At 39.5% G+C, this 19,582-nt stretch overlaps 1 protein-coding gene across 2 annotated transcripts in view; it reads left to right on the forward strand.

Moving 5' to 3' along the window:
• The first annotated feature begins 746 nt into the window (after positions 1 to 746).
• NDUFV2 (NADH:ubiquinone oxidoreductase core subunit V2) overlaps positions 747 to 19,582 on the forward strand; it is a 38,096-nt gene continuing 19,260 nt past the window's right edge. The window contains exons 1-2 of one of the 2 annotated variants that reach the window (XM_074201608.1): positions 747 to 861; positions 17,294 to 17,359. In XM_074201608.1, coding sequence (XP_074057709.1) covers positions 808 to 861; positions 17,294 to 17,359 — 120 coding nt within the window. In that variant the 5' untranslated portion in view covers positions 747 to 807. Of the gene's footprint in view, positions 862 to 1,372; positions 1,580 to 17,293; positions 17,360 to 19,582 lie in introns of those variants that run through there. The other variant, XM_074201609.1, reaches the window with a different exon arrangement.

Genomic DNA, 19,582 nt, shown 5'->3' on the forward strand with positions numbered 1-19,582 from the left:
GAAAAAAAGAAAATGTACAAAGTGCTCAAAACTCATATACCAAAGTAAAGGAGATGTGAATAAAAAAAGACAACCGTCCGATTCTAGGTTGAATGCTACACAAACTTCTGAAAACAATCTTCCCAATTGCGCAGACACAGTTCAGCCTTTAGGATTTCCCTCGGCCAGGTGAGGTGTCACTTGCGTCCCTGTGGACAATGCGGTCCTTACTTGGCAGAGGGAAGAGTTCGGCGCTTCTCAGTGAAACAGACCAAAACAAAGCAAGGCTCGGGCCTTCCGCGGGGCTGCAGGCACCTCCGCAGCCGGGCGGCCCCTGCCTCTGCGGCTCCTCGCCGCTTCCTGGTGGCCCACGGCGGGAGGCTTCCGTCGGCTTCCCCGGCCAGGATCGCCGGGTGCGGCCGGCTGCCCAGCTGCCCTCTGGGGCAGTCCGGGGCGATTACTCCAGAAGGTAACATTAGCCCAAAGCCAGGAACTCCGCGAGCCCGAAGGCGCGGCTGGTTTCTGGCGGCGCCCGGGGCGCGAGGGCGCGGCTCCATCTCCGGTTCCGGATTGGCCCGCCGCAAGCCGGCGCGGGTCCGCGGCCTCCGCCTGGGCTCGGGCCGGACGCCAGGCCGCGCGGGCGGCTCCCGGGGGGCGGCTCCCACCCAAGCCCGTTCCTCAGCCCGCGCCTGCGCGCCGCGGAGCCTCGCCCTTCCGTTCGGGGGGGGGGGGGCCGGCTGAGCGTCGAGAGCGCGCACGCCGTGCGTGCCGGGCTCGTGCCCGCGGCCCTGGGACTGCGGCGGGGGCAGCCGGGAGACCCGCTCCGCCATGTTCCTGTCCTCGTCCCTCCGCGCGGGGGCCGCCGCGCTCGTCGCCCACTGGGTAAGGAGGCCCGGGATGGACTCGTGCACGGCCGCCGCCGCCCTCCAGCCGCCTCAGCGTGAGCGCCGGGGCCCCCCGCGCTCTGGGCGGGCCCAGAGGCCCGGCCGGGCCGTCGCGGCCTCGCTCCGCTCCGGGGATGGCCGCCGCCGTGGGCGCGGGGGAGGGGGCGGAGAGTCGGGGCCGGCGCGGAGGCGGCGCGGGAGGCCCGCGAGGCCCGTCTTACCGCGCGTGCCCCGAGGCCGGCCCTCCGCGGAGCCCCGCGCGCGGCCGCGCCGCCGACCTCGTGTCCTCCGCGCGGCGCCCGGGCCGGCGACCTCGTGTCCTCTGCGCGGCGGCCGCGCGCGGGGCCGCTCCGGAGGAGGAGGAGGAGGAGGCGGCCCGGCGGGAGCCGCGCGTCACAAGTGGGACGCGGCCCAGGCGCCGCCTCGGCTGGGGGCCGCGCAGAGCCGAGCAAACGCAGCCCGCCCCTAGGCAGGGCTCGCCGGAGAGACCTGGAAACGAGTTTCCGGGGGGGCCTGGGGAGGGGGAGGGAGGCCCTCCAGTCTGCCGCGCGCGATTTGTGCTTTTGAAGGAGGGTTGCTGTCTGGGAGGCACACTCGGTAGACTCGGAGGACTCCCGTGACCCCAGCGATCAGAAGCAGTGGCCAGGAATTACAGGAAGAGACATTGAACTTCAGCGTGAGGAATAGCAATTGGAACTTCCTGGGCCTGGAAGAGAGTGAGTTTCCTGTCACTCAAAGAATTGATACTCCTTGGCTCTGGTCCGGCTTGTTGCTGAAAGAATTCGTGATTCTGGATGACCTCTAACGCTGTTTGGGATTTAAAGTCCTGTTAAACCTGTCAGATTCAACCTATGGTTCCTTCAAATACTTGTTTCTCTAATAATGAATTATAGGAAAAGTGTTAATTTGCTGGGAGGAGGACAATATGCATTTTGTAAAAGAAATTTTTTTAGGTTTTTTTTTTTGCAAGGCAGTGGGGTTAAGTGACTTGCCCAAGGTCACACAGCTAGGTAATGATTAAGTGTCTGAGGTCTGATTTGAACTCAGTTCCTCCTGACTCCAGGGCCGGTGCACTATCCACTGTGCCACCTGGCTGCCCCTGTAAAAGAAATTTTTGAATCACTAATCTGTTATAGTTATTTGAGAGAGTCATTATGTGGGCAAAAGAGAACTGTTTATGTAATCCCATTGGTTTCCTAAACAAAACAAAATTGAGTTATGGAATTGGTATGGGTGGCTATCTATTATGAACTGCAAACTGGCTTAAAAAACAAGGAATAAGATAAAGGAGCATTTATCTGAATGAAGAAACATTAGGATCTCTGGGGGATCAGTTCTGGGAGCAACTTTGGACATTTTATAAATGATCTTGGAGGGTAGAAGTGGAAGGAAATATGAATCCCCATATTTGTAGATGATATTAAGCTCTTCCAGTTAGAGAAATGATGCATAGATTATGAGACCACAAGCAGCTGTTTGAGTGGGCAGAAAAACAGCACATGAAGGCAGAATAATAATATCTGGGGGGGAAATAAGAATTACTTTCATAGATGTTGAACTTGGAACTAAATTTTTTAGCCCAGACAAGGGAACTATAAATTGTCATCAGTTCTCTGAAGGTGCCTGGCATGTTAATTTCAACTTTCACGCATCTATATTTGCCATTTTATTCAATTTGACAAAGCATTTTTAAAGCACTCACTATCTACAAGAAGAGCACTTTACAAGGTGCCAGGAATACAAATAGAGAAACTGAAATACCCCTCTCTAAAAGAGCTTAAGTTTTAGAGGGATACAATATGCTGGCAAATAAATATAAAGTACCTTTGAGAACAGAGTATATTTTAAAAAGGAGGGGAAGTGGATCAGTCAAGCCTTTACATAAGAGGTGGCACTTAAACTGAGCTTTAAAGGAAACCAGGAACTCTGAGGCATAGGTGAAAGGAGAGAACATTTCAAGACATAACACTTGTAGTAAAGGCATGGAGGTGTGAAAAAATGTCATGTCACTAACTGGCCAGTTTTGACCGGAACAGGAATTGTGCAGGGAAATCAAGTGAAATAGAACTGCAAAGTTAGGTGAGGAGGTCTTTAAATGCTAGGCTGAGGATTTTGCAGTTTTAGCCAAAAGATGATATAAAATCATTGAATTTTTTTTTTTTTAGTAGTGGGTTTAACATGGTCAGATTTATTTTAGGAAAATCAGTTTCATGGTTTTTGTGGAGGGTGGTTTGGGAGAAAAATAAGGAACCAGAAGTCCCCTGTTATAATCCAGATGATTAATGTTTAGGGCCTGAATTACTGTAGTAGTTGTGTGAATGGAGGGTTGGGGATATGGTTAAGCTAGAGTATCAAACAAAATTTGGGATTTGATTGACTCAGGGTTCTTTGTTGTTTGTCCTTTCTGGAAGAGAGCCATGACATCAGGGAGGTGACGCCATAATATACTACTAACTTGGATTTAAGTGAGGGAGGGCTGTGCAAAGTCACTAGTTTGCTTTCTCCTCCAGAGCTAATGGATCTGGATGATGACCTTGGATAACAGTGGGGGACCCTGGTCTTTCCCAGGTCTCATTTGCCTAAGGCAACACTTAAGAAAGAAAAGGAACAGGGAATGGCCTTTTGCCTAAACAAAAAAAAAAACAACAACACAGTACCAGAGAGGCAGAGACCTTCACAATTTCTGGTAGAAATCAAACCTAAACTATGACCAAGTGGGGCTTGACTTGGGATTTATTGTTGGCCATTCTAGAAGAGCTGAAGTGATTTGGACCTGTCAGTTCCAAGATAGCTTGCTAGGTTTCAGTGATCAAAGAGAATGAAAAATATCTCTATCTCTCTCTCTCTCCCCCCATATATATATGTGTGTGTGTTTGTGTGTGTGTGTGTGTATGGGGGTTAGCTGAAAAATTTGGTCTTATCAGACAAAAATGGGAAAGTTAGGAGAGAGGTTTTTGGGGGGGGGTCTATCCAGCAGTTAATAATATTGGACTTGAGTTCTAGAGAGATTGACGGATATATAGCTCTCCAGAGTTTTGTACAAAGAGATGATAATTTAACAAAAGCTAAATGTGACTGATGAGATCACCAAAAGATAATGTAGAGGAAAGTGAAGAGAGGCCAGTATAGTGCCTTAGGGTATGCCCAGTGAAGCCCGTAATAAAAGAATCACTAAAGATCAGGAGGGTGTCCAGGAGGAAGGTAACAACTGATTTAGATTTAGCAGTTGTATGATTCTTTGGTGACATTCCAGGAAGTAGTTTCTGTGCAGTGGTTGATACAGAAGTCAGATTGCAAGGAACTGAGAAGTGAAATTAGAGGAGAGGATGTATGCATGTGAAGTCAGAGAATCCTTTCTAGAAGTTTGGCTGGGGAAGGGAGAAGCAATATAGCACTGTAGCCTGATGGTTTAGCAGGATCAATTGTTGGAGATCTTTGAATGCATATTTAGATGGCAGGGAAGGGAATGGAATAGAGGTGGGCATAACCAGAGTTAGGATGAGAGAGGGTAGGGGCAGCTAGGTAGCACAGTGGATAGAGCACCAGCCCTGGAGTCAGGAGGACCTGAGTTCAAATGTGACTTCAGACACTTCATAATTACCTAGCTGTGTGACCTTGGGCAAGTCATTTAAGCCTATTGTCTTGCAAAAAAAAGATGAGAGGGTAATGGATTCATAGAATAGATTCTAGGTAATGGCTGAATTGGTCTAGGCTAGGAAGGGGGAGAGAAGGGAAGTCAGGACAGGGAGGAGTAGAACTGGAGATCACAGTGAGATTGAAACTTCGGTTTAGTAGGGGTGAGGTAAAAGATATTGAAGGAGAAGAATTGTAGTTAAAGAGAATTCCAAGGTTCTGAATTACAGATGTGGAGCAGTTATGGGTAATTGTTAAAACAATAGTGCATAGGGGACAATATGGATTTTATGATTACAAAACTCTTAATACATTATTCAGTTTTTGGGGGGGGTTAGTTTTTTTTGTAAGGCAGTGGGGTTAAAGTGGCTTGCCAAAGGCAACACAGCTAGGTAATTAAGAAGTGTCTGGGACTGGATTTGAACCCAGGTACTCCTGACTCCAGGGCCTGTGCTCGATCCACTGCGCCACCACCTAGCCATCCCCATTATTCAGTTTTTAATCTTTAATCTTAACAGCAATTCCATTGGTTCAGTTAATAGCATCTCTTTTATAAAAGAGGTATCTGAACTTCACAGGTCATATAGCTTATTGGGGGGCATTGTAGAATAATGGGAATGGGAAAAGACATGAATTTTTGAGTCAGGACCTGGTTTTAAATTCTATTTGCTATTAATCTTTGACTTTTGGGTAGCCTTATCTCAGTACCATTCAGCAGTTAGGAAATGAAGGGTTTGAATTGAATGACAAGTAGGACCCATCCAGCGCAAACACTTAGGATCTTTTTAAGGTGTTTGGATAAAGGAGGTAAGTAAAATAGATGTATTTCGGGATTAGAATCCTGATCGATCCATAGTTCTTTCCATTACCCTGAAGTTTTAAAAGAAAAAGTTATCATGTTGGACTATTTTCTTTCCTTAGATATTTAAGTGTTCGGTAATTATCAGGAGAGTATTGGTCAGTTTTATGCTTTAGGAATACAACAGAGATGAGTAGAGGATGGATTGTGTAGCATGCTGCTGCAGTCTGGAAGGTAATCTGGGCAAATCATTTTGACCTGTTTTCCTCATCTATAAAATGGAGATTATAGCACCTATCTCAGGATTGCTTTTTGTTTGGTTGATTGGGGGGGGGTAGGTTTTTTGCAAGGCAAATGGGGTTAAGTGGCTTGCCCTAGGCCACACAGCTAGGTAATTAAGAAGCGTCTAAGACTGGATTTGAACCCAGGTACTCCTGATTCCAGGGCGCTTTATCCACTGTGCCAAGACTCAGGATTGTTTTGAAAATCAAATGAGAAAATATATGTTACATGCTTTGCAGACCTTAAATGCTATATTAGCATATTATTATTAGAGAAAGGACTAAAGACAGGAAATCAATTAGGAGATTCTTGGAGTAGTCTAAGCAAGAGGTGATGAGAACCTCAACTAAAGTCAAATCCTATGTTTTCTACCCTTGCAAGGCTAACCTTTTTGAAAAGGTCATTATTTTTCAATGCTTTCATTTCCTTTCCTCTTAACTTTGTATTCAGACTTCTGACTTCATCATTCAACTAAAATTGTTCTTTCCAAAGTTACCATCAATTTCTTAATTGCCAACTCTAATGATCTTTCCTCAGTTTTTTCCTTTTTATTCCCCTGTTCCCTAGTTTCTGTGACACTGCTGTCTACTGATTCCCCTACCTAACCAACTTGTTCTCAGTCTCTTTTGCTGCATATTCTTCTGAGTCATGCTTCCTAACCATGGGTGTCCAAACTTTATAACTTTATAACTATATAACTTCTTTTTCTTTAAAAATTATATTTATTTTTGTACAAATGATTTTTAATACATTACTAAAATATTCTTGTTTAAGAGTAAACATAATACCCCCTCCCCCAAAAAAATAGACCCTCATGAGCAATAAAGTAGAGGAAAGAGGAAAAAATTAAAATAAAAAATAAAATAAAAAAATAATAATAGGGGTAGCTAGGTGGTACAGTGGACGGAGCACCGTCCCTGGAGTCAGGGGCACCTGGGTCCAAATCCGGCCTCAGACACCCAACAATCACCCAGCTGTGTGATCCCGGGCAAGCCACCCAACCCCATCTGCCCTGCAACCCCCCCCAAATAATAATAATAATAATAATAATAATAATAATAATAATAATAATAAATGTGCTTCAGTCTGTTACAACACCACTAGCTCTGTCCCAGATGGATCACATTCTTTAGGATAAGTCCATCACAAAAGCTACTTCCATGATTTTCCAACTCCCTCCATTCCAACTTCTCCAGTACCATACACCATATTTTCTCTCTCCTTTCACTCTATCCTTCTTAAATGTGCTGTAGGGTAGCTGAGTGGCAGCAGACTGGCAGCAGACTGATCACCAGCCCTGGTGCCAAGAGGCCCCGAGCCCACATACCACCCCTAAGGCCCAGCAACTACCCAGTCCTGTGGTCCCAGACAGGCCATCCAATCCCAGCCCCTTGCAAGAAGTAAAAAAAGAAAATGTGTTATATTTGACCACTCTCCCCCATGGTCCATCCTCTCCTCCATCACTCACATCCCCCTGTTCCCCTTCTCTCCTCCTTACTCTAGATGTCTGTACCCCATTGAGTATATATGCTGTTTCCTCTCAGAGCCACCTCTGATGAGAGCCAAGGTCCCTTCATTTCCCCCCCTCACCTTCTCCGCTTCCATATCATTGCAATGGCTCATTGTAATAATAAACTCTTTATATAACTTTTCTTGATAATCTAGAGTTCTTATGGATTCAGTTGGCCTCTCCAATGCCATTGTCTCATATCTACTTAGCTAACCCTTTCTTTAAATTCTCACCTATTGGTTCTTTCTAACTGAGTGTTTCATAGATAAACATCAGATTCAATAGTTATCATCCTTGTTTCTTTAGTACTGTCATCCTTCATAGCCAAGTCTTATTGCTTCTACTTTTGTAATATCTCTCACATATATGCCACCATTCTGGTCCCGGTTGTCCTTGTCTCACACCTGGACTATTGAAATAAACTACTGGCTAGTCTCCTTCCCTGATGTCTCTATTTCAGTCCTTTGTCCACTTAGCTGTCAAATTGATTGTCCTAAAACAAAGGCTGGACCAGATCTTTGCCTATTCAGTGAATTCCAATAGTTCCCAGTCATCTTTAAGATCAAATAAAAAATGTTTGGCCTTCCAAAAACCCTTCCTACCTTTTCAACTTTATTACTTTTCCTCAAACATAGCACTTTATCTTCTGCCTTAGGGCATTTTCACTGATTGTCCTCCAGACTTGGAATTTTTTATCTTTCCATTCCATCTACTAGCTTCCCTGATGTCCTTCATTTTCCAGCTAAATCTCACACTGAAAAACTTTTCCTGATCTCCCTTAATGCTAGTGCTTAATGTTTCCCTTTTTGTTTCTCTCCATCCTATGTATATCTTGTACATTATTGTTTGCCTGTTGTATTTCCTCATTAAAACTGAGTTACATGAAAGCAGGGGACTGTATTGTCTTTCTTCATATCCCCAGTACAGTGCCAGATACATTGTAAGGTGCTTAGTAAATATTTAATGACTTGGCTAGAAAGATGGTGCTGTGATTGACAGAAAAAAGAAATTACAGAAAAGGGTGGGTTTTGAGGGAAAGATGAGTTTTAGAGTTTTAGTTGCTTATGCAGTTATAAATATCCATTAGACTATTGCTTGTGTGGGATTACAGCTCAGAAGAGAGACTTGGACTGGATATATACATCAGGGAGGAATCTTCAGAAAAATAATTGAGTTCATGGGGACTGATGAGATCATTCAGAAAGGACAGAGATGAAAAAGGATCCGACAAGTAAGGTGATAAGCTATGGATGATGATCAAGCAAAGGAGTCTGAGAAGAAGCATCAGGGAAGAAAGGGTTCCAGAAACTGAAACAATTTTAAGGGGCAGGAGGTGATTAGCAAAATCAGATGCTGAATACAAGACAAGAATCAAGATTGAGAAATACTACTAGATAGGTCTGACTCTAGAGAGAGCAGTTGCAGCAGCCGAGTGATGAGGTCCGAAGCCTGATTGCAAGAAGTAGAGATTAGAATAAAAGGAATGGAGGCCACAAGTATACAAAGCATTTTCTAGTCCTTTCATTGTCAATAGAGGGAGGTCCAACACAGGAAAGCCAGAGGGCAGCATGGTGTAAATAGAACACTGGACCTGGAGTTAAAGAAGACTGATTTAAACCCTGCCTCTGACAATAGTTAACTGTCACCACTGGCAAATCATTTGACAACACTGAACCTTAATTTCTCATCTGTAAAATAAGGGGATTGGACTCATGACTTCTGTGGTCCCTTCCAGCTCTAGATCTATGATCTGATGATCCATGTAGGGGTGATGTAAGGAAGAGAATGGGGATAGGATCTGGTATTTGGGTAAAAGTTTTGACTTAGCAAAAAGAAGGGCAGCTTCTATTAGAAACTGGAATTAAAGGAGAGAATGGGGGGATGATGTCAAAAGGTTTTGAGATGTAGAACAGGAGAGGATGTTATGGTGAATGATTTCTATTTTCTTAGTAAAGTGTGTACTGTGCCTAAAATATTACACACAGTTCTTATTGACCTAAAAAAAATTATGAAGCTAGAAAAAGGAGAAATAAAATAGGAATAGACTAAAGAGATATAAATAGAAATAACTAAAGAGAAATAAGATAGGAATAGACCAAAAGACTAAAGAGATTAGGACTCATTTTGGGAAAATGAAAATTGATGGAGATCAAAATCTAAAATCATTAAAAGATATGGAGTAAGTAAAAACAGAAGACAATCCATGATATTTGAAGGTTATTATCTTAGACCAAATAAAAGGAAATACTCAATACAGAGAACAGTAAAATAAATTTATGGATGATGATAGAAAAATTCATAGCATGTCCTTTAACTTTTGGCTTTTGAAGTAATATCCCAAACATTTGCTGATACCAGTCCCAGATAGAATACTGTCAATTACCGACCACTCTTTAAACAGAATGCCATTTATTGCAATATTGTTTTTATAGCATTTTGAATATAATTCTGAAAAGCCATATGCTGTACATATTTGAGGCAAAGATTTAGGTGCAGTGTACCCTAAAGAAGCAAATAGAGTAGTTAACCTGTAAAGTGCAATGTGATCATAGGGATTTTTTTTTTATTTTTTATTTTTGGCTAGGCAAATGGGGTTAAGTGGCTTGCTCAAGGCCACACAGCTAGGTAACTATTAAGTGTCTGAGGCTGGATTTGAACTCAGGTACTCCTGACTCTAGGACCTGTGTTCTATCCACTGTGCCACCTAGCCACCCCGATCATAGGGTTTTATTGAGAATACAGTGTAGCTGTAGGTTCCATTTTGTACTATCATTTCTGATTGGCTATGAATAAAGGTGGGATTCTTTGTGGGGAATCTTTCCTTATCTAAAAAAGAATTCCTTGCTTTTGTAGATAAAAGATGTAAATAAGTTTCCATTGATCAAAAATCAGTCTTTTCGGTATGCTTACTAGTTATAAGGTGCTATAGATAAAGAGATAAAAATGAAAAAAATAATAGTTGAATGAGAAAAAAAAACATGTATCCCTAAGTTTATATAAAATCTATACAAAAATGTCTGCTTGGTAGTTTTGGGAGGGCCAGTTCAGTTCTCTGCAGTTAGGAGGACCCAGAGAAGTTTCAAGAACTGAAGCTTGAAGGAAACCCAGGCATTCCAAAAGCATCCATTCCAATCCAGGACAAGGCTTGGAGATGTGTGAATCAGCAAGTAGGCTAATCTGGCAGGAACACAGACAGTGTCTAAGGAAGGAAATAAAAAAATATAAGAAGACTGAAAAATTCAGACAGCAGCAGGCTTGAATAGCTTTAAATGTGACCCAGGAGTTTATATTTAATCCTTGGGGCAATGGGTCACTAATGAAACTTGATTGAATTTTTGCTTTATGAAAATTACTTTAGCAGCTGTGTGAAGGAAGGATTGGAGTAGGGGGAAATTAAGACTGGGATATGGGAAAAGAGGCCATAGTAATTCTAGTGAGAGGTGATGGTGTCCTGAACTAGGGTGATAATTGTGTAAATGGAGAGAAAGGAAAATTTGTGGGAGGGGGAAAAATCAAAGAGAAAATTTCACAACTGATTGGATAAATTTGGTGAGTCTAAAAATATACTTGGATTAATCATTGGGATTATTTTATTTACCAATTTAGATCACAACCCCTCCACATTGTAGTAGTCTTTTGAGTTACTGTGGTAAAAAGCATCAAGTGGCTAACTTTTGGGTGTTCTAACAAACACACTCTTGCTTTTCCAGGGTAGTAAGACCTACTTGGACTTATATTTTGTTGGCATAACTTTGAAAAATAAAGTTACTTTCATGACAATTATATTGGAGTGGGACTTTTAGTGGAGGTTCATAACTAGTAGAATTAAAGCTGGGAAAGATTTTGAATATATCTAATACCTCATTTAATAGATGGACACACCCAGGTAAACCTATTGTAATCTCTTACTAATCAAAGGGTAATCAAGGAAATTAAAGAGAAATTTTTTTTCCAAATACTTGTTTTCCTTTAAAAAAAATTCAGAGGTTATATTTGAAAACTCATAACTAAAAGGTGATTTTTAAGTTTCTACTTTTAAAAAATGTATTTTATTTTTCCCTATTTCATATGGTGAAAAGATTAGAATTTATGAATAAATTATTTAAGGGAATATAATTTTGATATCCTGATAGTGTAGATCAGTAAAGTTAAAAATAATAACTAGGCAGTTGCTATTTCTAGTTTAACCCTGTTGTTCCTTTAAATAGTGGTCAAACCCCAAAGTAGTCATTAATGGTCAACTTGGAAGGCAGTCCTTAAGAAAGTTACCCAAGGGATTTATTTTTAGTTTTGTGCTAGTGAACATTTTTATCAGGTCCCAGATAGTCTATACTTTATTAGATTTGTAGATGACTCAAAGCTAGGATCACTAGATTGTAGAATAAATGATTGACAAGATCTTGACTTTCTAGATAGAACACTGCATTGAAGATAAGATGACATGAAATGTTGTGCTTCTATTTTGGTTAAAAAAATAGCTTTTCAAAAAGTAAGCTGGGAGAGGATAGCTGTCATTTCATTTTTTTAAAAAAGCTCTGGGGGAATTAATGGACAGCAAGTTCAATACTAGTCTGTAGTGTGACATAAGACTAGTGGAAAGAATGCTGGATTTGGAATCAGAGGATAGGAATTTATATCTCAGCCATTTGCTTATTTGTGTGATTTTTTTTTTTTTTTAGGTTTTTGCAAGGCAAATGGGGTTAAGTGGCTTGCCAAGGCCACACAGCTAGGTACTTATCAAGTGTCTGAGACCAGATTTGAACCCAGGTACCTCTGACTCCAGGGCCCTGTGCTTTATCGACTGTGCCACCTAGCAGCCCCATTTGTGTGATTTTTTAAGCAAGTAATTTTCCAGGTCTCATTTTCTCATTTGAAACAAAAGTTGAACTGATTTTAAAGGTGTCTTCTAGGTTTAAATCTATAATCCTAAGTGTGAAGTTACTGAGAGGAATGAAGCAAGGGAGTAGAAAAATATTTAGTAATTCAAAATAGTTTACTTTTAAATATAAAATCAAAGATTTTATCATTTCTGAAGCACTTAGTTTTTTTTGTGAGGGACTATTATTCCTGGGAGCAAATATATACTTTTAAAGAACATATTTTACTCCTTGCCCATTTCATTGCCCCATTCCCAATTCTCTCTCACTTTGAGTTCCTGTGACAGATTAAATTATTTGTTGTTTTCTTTCCCTACATACCCCGCTACCTTTAAAATCCTCTCTGGCCTTACAGAAGCAGTTGTCATGGCAATGAGAGTGGGATCTCCAGTCCCAGAGATCTGTGTAAGGCTCTTCTGTGAAGAAGGGGCAGATTCCATAGCTTGAATGAGCCCTGTCCCTTGGGGCTTTCACCTTTTCCCTTCTTTCTCCTGGCCAGGTAAACTTCCTGAAAGAAGAGGCAATCATGGGAAAATTGAAGGAAGTGGCCCATAACCCAAAGGGACAGCCAGCTACAGAAGGCATAGATTGGTCAAACACCTTTTGTCAAGATTACCTGAAATAATGATAATTATGAGAACTCATTTATGTGGCTCGTAGTTTTCAAGATGATTTCCTCAGGACAATCCTTTGGAAGCTAAGTAAGCAATAGATCCCAAAGATTTGGGTAGTAGGTCTAAAAAAGGGATCCAGGAGAATCCTTTTTTGGCTCTCAAGCAATACAGTGATTTGGAAAGGTAAAAAAAAAGAGAGAGAAGATACTTTGCTGCAAATAGTACTGTAGAGAATCCTAAAATTTTCTTATTCCTTTTGAGGCAGTCTGAGTTAAACTCAGTAAGCTGGAATTGGAACCTCCATTATTACTTCTGCTTTATATCAGGACATGTTCTTACTAGGAAAATTATTTGGATTTTCTGTAAACATTTATGCTTCTCTCATTTGGAACTTATTGAGTGGATTGTAAACATTTCATAGTCTAGTGGAAAAAACTTTATATACTTGGAGTCAGCCCAGGTTGACTAGGTTTTTTTTTCTCCACCAAAGGCTTACTACCTACCTCTAATTGGTGTTAGAACCATTCTTTTACCCACATGAGATAGAAACTGAGATTGTCCATCAAATAATGCTATTCAAATTCTTAGGATCTTGGTTTTTTCTTCAGTTAAATGATGGTTAAAATAATTTGTGCCTTGCTAAAGACTTAGGGGAATGAACTGTTTTTAGATTTAGATGTTAAATGTAAATTTTAAGGCAGCATTAAAAGGTAGTTGTGAATTGAGGTACTGATTGTGTATCAGCAATTTATTATAGCAAGAACTACAATCCCATGACTGACCAGAAACGGACTCCACTCCTTACTAGGGAGGGGTAAGAGCACTGGGTACAGAAGTGAGAAGGCTTTTATGGGATTAGTATGATACAATTTCTCCAGTCCCTCCCTTCCAAAAATTAGATTGGTCTAACTCTTCCAGGTTACAGTCTTCCTGATACATCTTTCCTTTATATATTCTTTTCTCTTCTTCATACATCCCATATTATGTAAATTAAGCTTAATTTTATGAGGGGCATACAAAGTAATATGTATAAATCTTACTAAGCAGGTGCAGTTCTTTCTTAGGTCATTGCTAAGTTAAGACCAGATGCCCCTTTATTCCTGCCCCTCCCATTTTTGTTATCTTTGTTCATTCTTTTCTAACTGCAGACTTCTTTATTTGACCTTTATATTAGTGTACTTTGCATATTACGTCATGATAATGTAATATCTTTTCTTTAAAATAATTTTTTACATAAGCACCAATACACAAAAATGTCCTTTTCCACATATAAAGTAAAGCAGATGAAGATGTTGCATTAAATTGAGAGTCCCTCTTAACACATAATATCTTTTTATAAATATATGAATTGGAACTTCTTTATGTTGTCAGAATCAGATAATTTGTTCATTATTGATAAGATTTCCCTTTAGCTCCAACAATAGAAATACTTTTGCTAATTTGAAAGATTGCTTAGGATTTGATTTTCATTTTGACTGGTTTCAGTCTTGTCTTATTCTTCGTGATCCCATAGAATTTTCTTGACAAAGTATTAAAGTTGTCATTTCCTTCTCCAGCTCATTTTACAGATAGGTATTTTTTTGATCAGATCACCCAGCCAATAAGTGTCTGAGACCATATTTAAACTCATGTCTGCTGACTCGTAAGTCTGGTGCCTATGCACTGTACCACGTAGCTTCCCAGAGAATAAAATTTTCTAAAGAAAGTTGATGTTAGTCTTGGTAAGCCTATTCGGGTGTGTCAAACTGATCAGATGTAGTACCAGGGAACAAACTATATGACTCTAGAACCAACCTTTTGCTGGAAATAATGGATTCTATTTAATATACATTGTTGATTGTGTACATTAATGGAAGAGCAGCATTAGGAATAATATAAAACAGTAGATAATGTGTTCTTTGCCCTGTCAGGAACAGCATATTTCAAGGGAGGCTGTTATGCTAACCTGTCTTTGTATTCCTTATAATTTCCTCTCATAATAGTTTGGGTTTTTTTTAGATTTATGTTTTTCTTCAGGAACACTGAAGCAATTAAAATAATCAGATTTGAGAGGCAGTATTTTCCTGTCTTGGAGTCAGGAATGACCTTCATCTGGCATTTAGTGGTTAATTGATCTAACCCAGCCTTCTCATTTTACAGTTGAGGAGACTGAGTCCTAGGGAGTTTAAGTGTCCTGTCTATGGTTACATGATAAATTTCATAGTGCATATTGGAACCCAGGTTTTATTCCCCCAGAGCTCATGCTCTTTACATGGTCATGATGAAAACCAGTGGAATATACAGAGCCACAACTGGGCAGATAGGGCCCATCTGCCTTTATAGCTCCACTTTTTAGTGCCATACTTGTTTCAAAGTAGGTTTATAGGAGGAGATATTGTGATGTTTGGAGCTATTTAAAAAACATCATTAGTGCCAGGTTAGGTTTTGTTAGAATTTACCCCCTTTCTCTTGACAGTAAAGGTATTCATTATTACAGGTAGATTATGCTAGTTTCTCTTGTTCTCCCCAGGGAGAGGAAGTTGATCTAGGAGCTTTGTGTTAAAAGTGAAGTGGAGAAAATCATGATAGAAAGAGAGACTTCAGATCCTAGGCTATCGGAGAATATATTGTGTATAGATAATATAGGTATGATAATAATTTGCTACCTAGAACTTTCTAATCAGGCAACCTCAATTATCCAAGAAACAAGAAGTATATTTTACTATTTGGCTGGGTCTGTAATCTCAGTCAGTAAATATTAGCACAGTGGTTGGGATGCAGCAGATGCCTAAGTTTCTGGGGAGACAAAAAAGACAATGTCTACCTTATAAGAGCTCATTGTCTAATGGGAGAAATCTCATTATTTCAGGTGATACATAAACACCTAGAATCCTTGTCAGTGACAACATGAGTGAATTTAATAAGGAAGTAGTTATAATCCAATAGATTATGCTTTAGCCTGAAGAATTCAAGATCCTTGAGGTTGTAAAACATCCTACACAAGAATGTGCAAATGCAGAAGGATTTCAATGGTCTGTTCTTTCTGTAAATATGAAAAAATTATGTCAGAAATAACAAACCCAAGTTTAAAAAAACCTTTTGCAGGGCGACTAGGTGGTGTAGTGGATAAAGCACCAGCCCTGGAGTCAGGAGTACCTGGGTTCAAATCCAGTCTCAGACATTTAATAAATACCTGGCTGTGTGGCCTTGGGCAAGCCTATTACCCCCCCCCCCCCCCCCGCCTTGCAAAAACCTAAAAACCAAAAAAAAACCTTTTGCATTTATCAGTTTAATTCAGTACAACAAACTTTTACTAAATAGCTGCTATAGGCAAGGTGTTGTACTAGGCAGCCAAGGTTGTGCAGCCAAAAATTAAAGGGTCCTTTCAAGGGGGGGGGGGGGGGAAAGAAACTATTTATACAAGGAAGTAAATGTAAGGAGATATTTTTGAAAGCCCACACTATATAACAATTAGGATGATCAATAAAGGCCTCTCATGTAAGTGACTTTTGAACTGAAAGTTAAAGCGAGCCCAGGATTCCAAAAGTCAGGTGAGAAGAGTAATCCAGACTTGGGAGACACAGTTACACACACACACACACATATGTATACACAAAAACTTGGCAAAGGTCAGGAGGATAGGCTATGAGAATCCAGAAAACAGATCAGGATGGATTTTAGAGTGTATAAAGAGCAAATAAATGGAAAGAAACCACTACAGCTTTTTGTTTTTGTTTTTAGGTTATTGTGTTAAGTGATTTGCCCAAGATCACACAGCTAGGTAATTAATTACTAAGTGTCTGAGACCACATTTGAACTCCGGTCCTCCTGATTCTAGGGCTGGTGCTCTATCCACTTCACCACCTAGCTGCTCCTGTCCTATATTTAAATAAAACCAATTGGCCCATCTAAATACCAATTCTAGGACACCTATTTTCTCCTTGCTAAAATAGTTTTTGGGCCTAGGAAATACCATTTTTTTCCTCTTGGTAATTATTAGTAATTGTTAATCCTTGTCTTTTATTTTCTTATTGTCCTCCAGTACCCTTTACCATTAGTTTCAAATTTCTGCTGCCCTGACTGTAGCTATTAAAACACACCAAATCTGAATTAACACAATACAAACCTTTATGTGGCCCAATCAGTGAAGCTGAAGTTTGCTCATTAGTCTTTGTCGGTTACTGCAATTAAGAATCTTTGTTGCTAGGAGGCTTTTACTTCTCATCAGCTGTAGGAATAACAATAGCTTTGCTGCTTGTGCCCTTGGGGAATGAAGTAGAGTATAATCAATCTGATATCTTCCAAAACAAATCATCAAATCAACTTCAATTTGTTCAGTAGCTAATTTATAGGTACTATTTCTAAACCTGCCTTACTCAATTGATTTGAAGGAGAGTGTAGCTGACATTTGCAAAATAATATTATTTTATTATGGAATGAAGACATGTTTATAGTGATTCAAGCTTCATTATTTAATTGGGAGAAAGTGGCATTCAAACTGATTAGAAGGGGAAGTTATAAATCAATGATACATTGACACTACATGACAAACTAGTGGAAAAAGACAGACTAGCCATTCCATTGTCTGGTAAATGAGGAATTAAACTAGACCATTGCTAAAGTTTGAATTCAGCCATCAGTTTTAATATTCAATTTACGGTTTCTAATCTGGGTATGGGGAAAATGTAAAATTCTGCCCAAGGCATGTAATTTACTAAACCTAATTTTATTTGTAGGGGAGACAGATGAGATGCTTACACAAAACAGCTGTGCAAAGTGGAGCTGGAGGAGCCTTATTTGTGGTAAGTCATTTCCTAGATTATTTCTTAGAAATGGAAAGGCAAATATTTGAAAACTTGGGTCAAACTCATAGCATACATTAATTACTTTCAAGGTTTTTAGATACTCAGTGCATTGTAGTTTACACTATTTAATCTACTGCTCCTAAGATATTGCCTAAAGGACCAGTGTTCAATAGGAACAACCCTAGTTGAACTGCTCTCTAAATTCCTGGCTTTAGTTTATATTCACAGGAATGTCTCTAGTCCAGTGGTCATGTGACTTGTTGGATTTGTTTCTCAGGTGTGTTTTATAAAAAGGAAATCTTTTGTTTTTACATCATTAATTGGCCTTCCTCCCCAAAATATTCCTGTTTATCATCATTATCATTTTTTGTTGATAAATTTTATTTGGTATTCAGAAAGATTATAATTCCTTTTCCTGAACAGATTTTATTTTTACATCTCCATACAAATATAGTTTATTACATTTAATCAGATTGTTAAATTTAGTTTATGATTCTTGAACTGTTAATAGATGAAAAATATTTCAGAGCTTTACTTCAGTTGCCATGTTTTGGGCTCCCTTTCCCCCCCTTTAAAGTTATTTCTATTAAATTAAAAACTGGCTGCTTAATATTATAAATGAGCTAATATTTGTAAAGTTCTAGTTCCTGGGACATATAATTAAATGCTTCCTTTTTTACTTGAAAATTTGAAATCTTTGTAAGTTGCTATCTTGTGGAAATTGTTAGTCAACATCCAAAAAATATATATAGTGATAGTTATATTTAAATGATATTCTCTGGGCAGCTAGGAAAAAGGATAATTCTATATGGTTAATTTAAATAATATTTAATTAAATACCCAAATGTTTAGACAGAATTTAAAAATGAACTTTTTAAACATGCAACAGAGGATTCTCAGAAATTTTTTCCCCACTTTTTAAAAATGACATTTTATTTTTTCTATTACAATCAAAGATAGTTTTCTATTATCTTTTTTATAAACTTTTGATTTCCAGCTCTTCCATTTCCTTCGCTATTTCTACCTCTCCCCATTCCTTCCTCATGACAGCAAGTAATCTATTATATGTCATACATGTACAATCATGTTTAAACACATATCCATATTATTCATATTGTGAAAGAAGAATCAGAAAAGAGAAAAATAAATAAATTTTAAAAAAGTGAAAATAGTATGCTTTGGTCTTCATTCAGACTCCATTTTTTCCCTCTGGATGTTGATAGCATTTTCCTCACTAGCCTTTTAGAACAGCGAACTGCTAGGAAGAGCTCACACAGTATTGCTTTTTTTTTTAGGTTTTTTTTTTTTTGCAAGGCAGTGGGGTTAAGTAGCTTGCCCAAGGCCACACAGCTAGGTAATTATTAAGTATCTGAGACCAGATTTGAACCCAGGTACTCCTGACTCCAAGGCTAGTGCTTTATCCACTACGCCACCTAGCCGCCCCACAGTATTGCTTTTAATGTGTATAAATGTTCTCCTGGTTCTGCTCATTTCGCTCATCATCAATTCATGCAAGTCTTTCCAGACTTTTCTGAAGTCTCACTACCTTATGATTTCTTATAGAACAGTGGTTCTTCACATTCATGTACCAAAATTTGTTGATGAACATCTGCTCAGAGCTGCTGAAGATATTTTTATATATGTGGATTTTTTTTTATGATCTATTTGGGATATAAACTAATAGTAGGATTGCTATACCAAAGGGTATGGACAGTTTTATTGCCATTGGCCAAACAAATTGTTCTCTAGAATGATTGGATCAGTTCACAACTCCATCAACAGTACATTATCATTATAGCAATTTTCAGTCAAGTTATAAGGATGTGGTTACTTAACTGCTTTAGTCAGATAATTGGGGGGAAAAAAGATATAGTTTGGGAAGTCAATATAAGATTTAAATCCCTCATAGATGACCATTGGCAAGTCACTTAAAACTTCCTAGGCCTCAGTTTCTTCTATAAAATGAAGGGACTGAACTTTTGAGGTTTCTTTTTCCAATATACATCAACAATCCTATTAACCAGTTCAGATAATACATAGAAACCTATGTATCCAGATGCCTCTTGACTTCTTTCTCCCTAAAAATCAATCAACATATACAAGAATAAATAGGAAAAATCTAGCAGCCCATTCAAACATCATTTGTAAATATTTGAAAAAACTTAGTTCAGTTAGACAAAGAGATAGGGACTTTCAGTGAATAAGTAAGTAATGAGTGAT

The sequence above is a fragment of the Macrotis lagotis genome, chromosome X (genome assembly GCF_037893015.1).
Source record: "Macrotis lagotis isolate mMagLag1 chromosome X, bilby.v1.9.chrom.fasta, whole genome shotgun sequence".
NCBI classification, from domain to species: domain Eukaryota; kingdom Metazoa; phylum Chordata; class Mammalia; order Peramelemorphia; family Peramelidae; genus Macrotis; species Macrotis lagotis.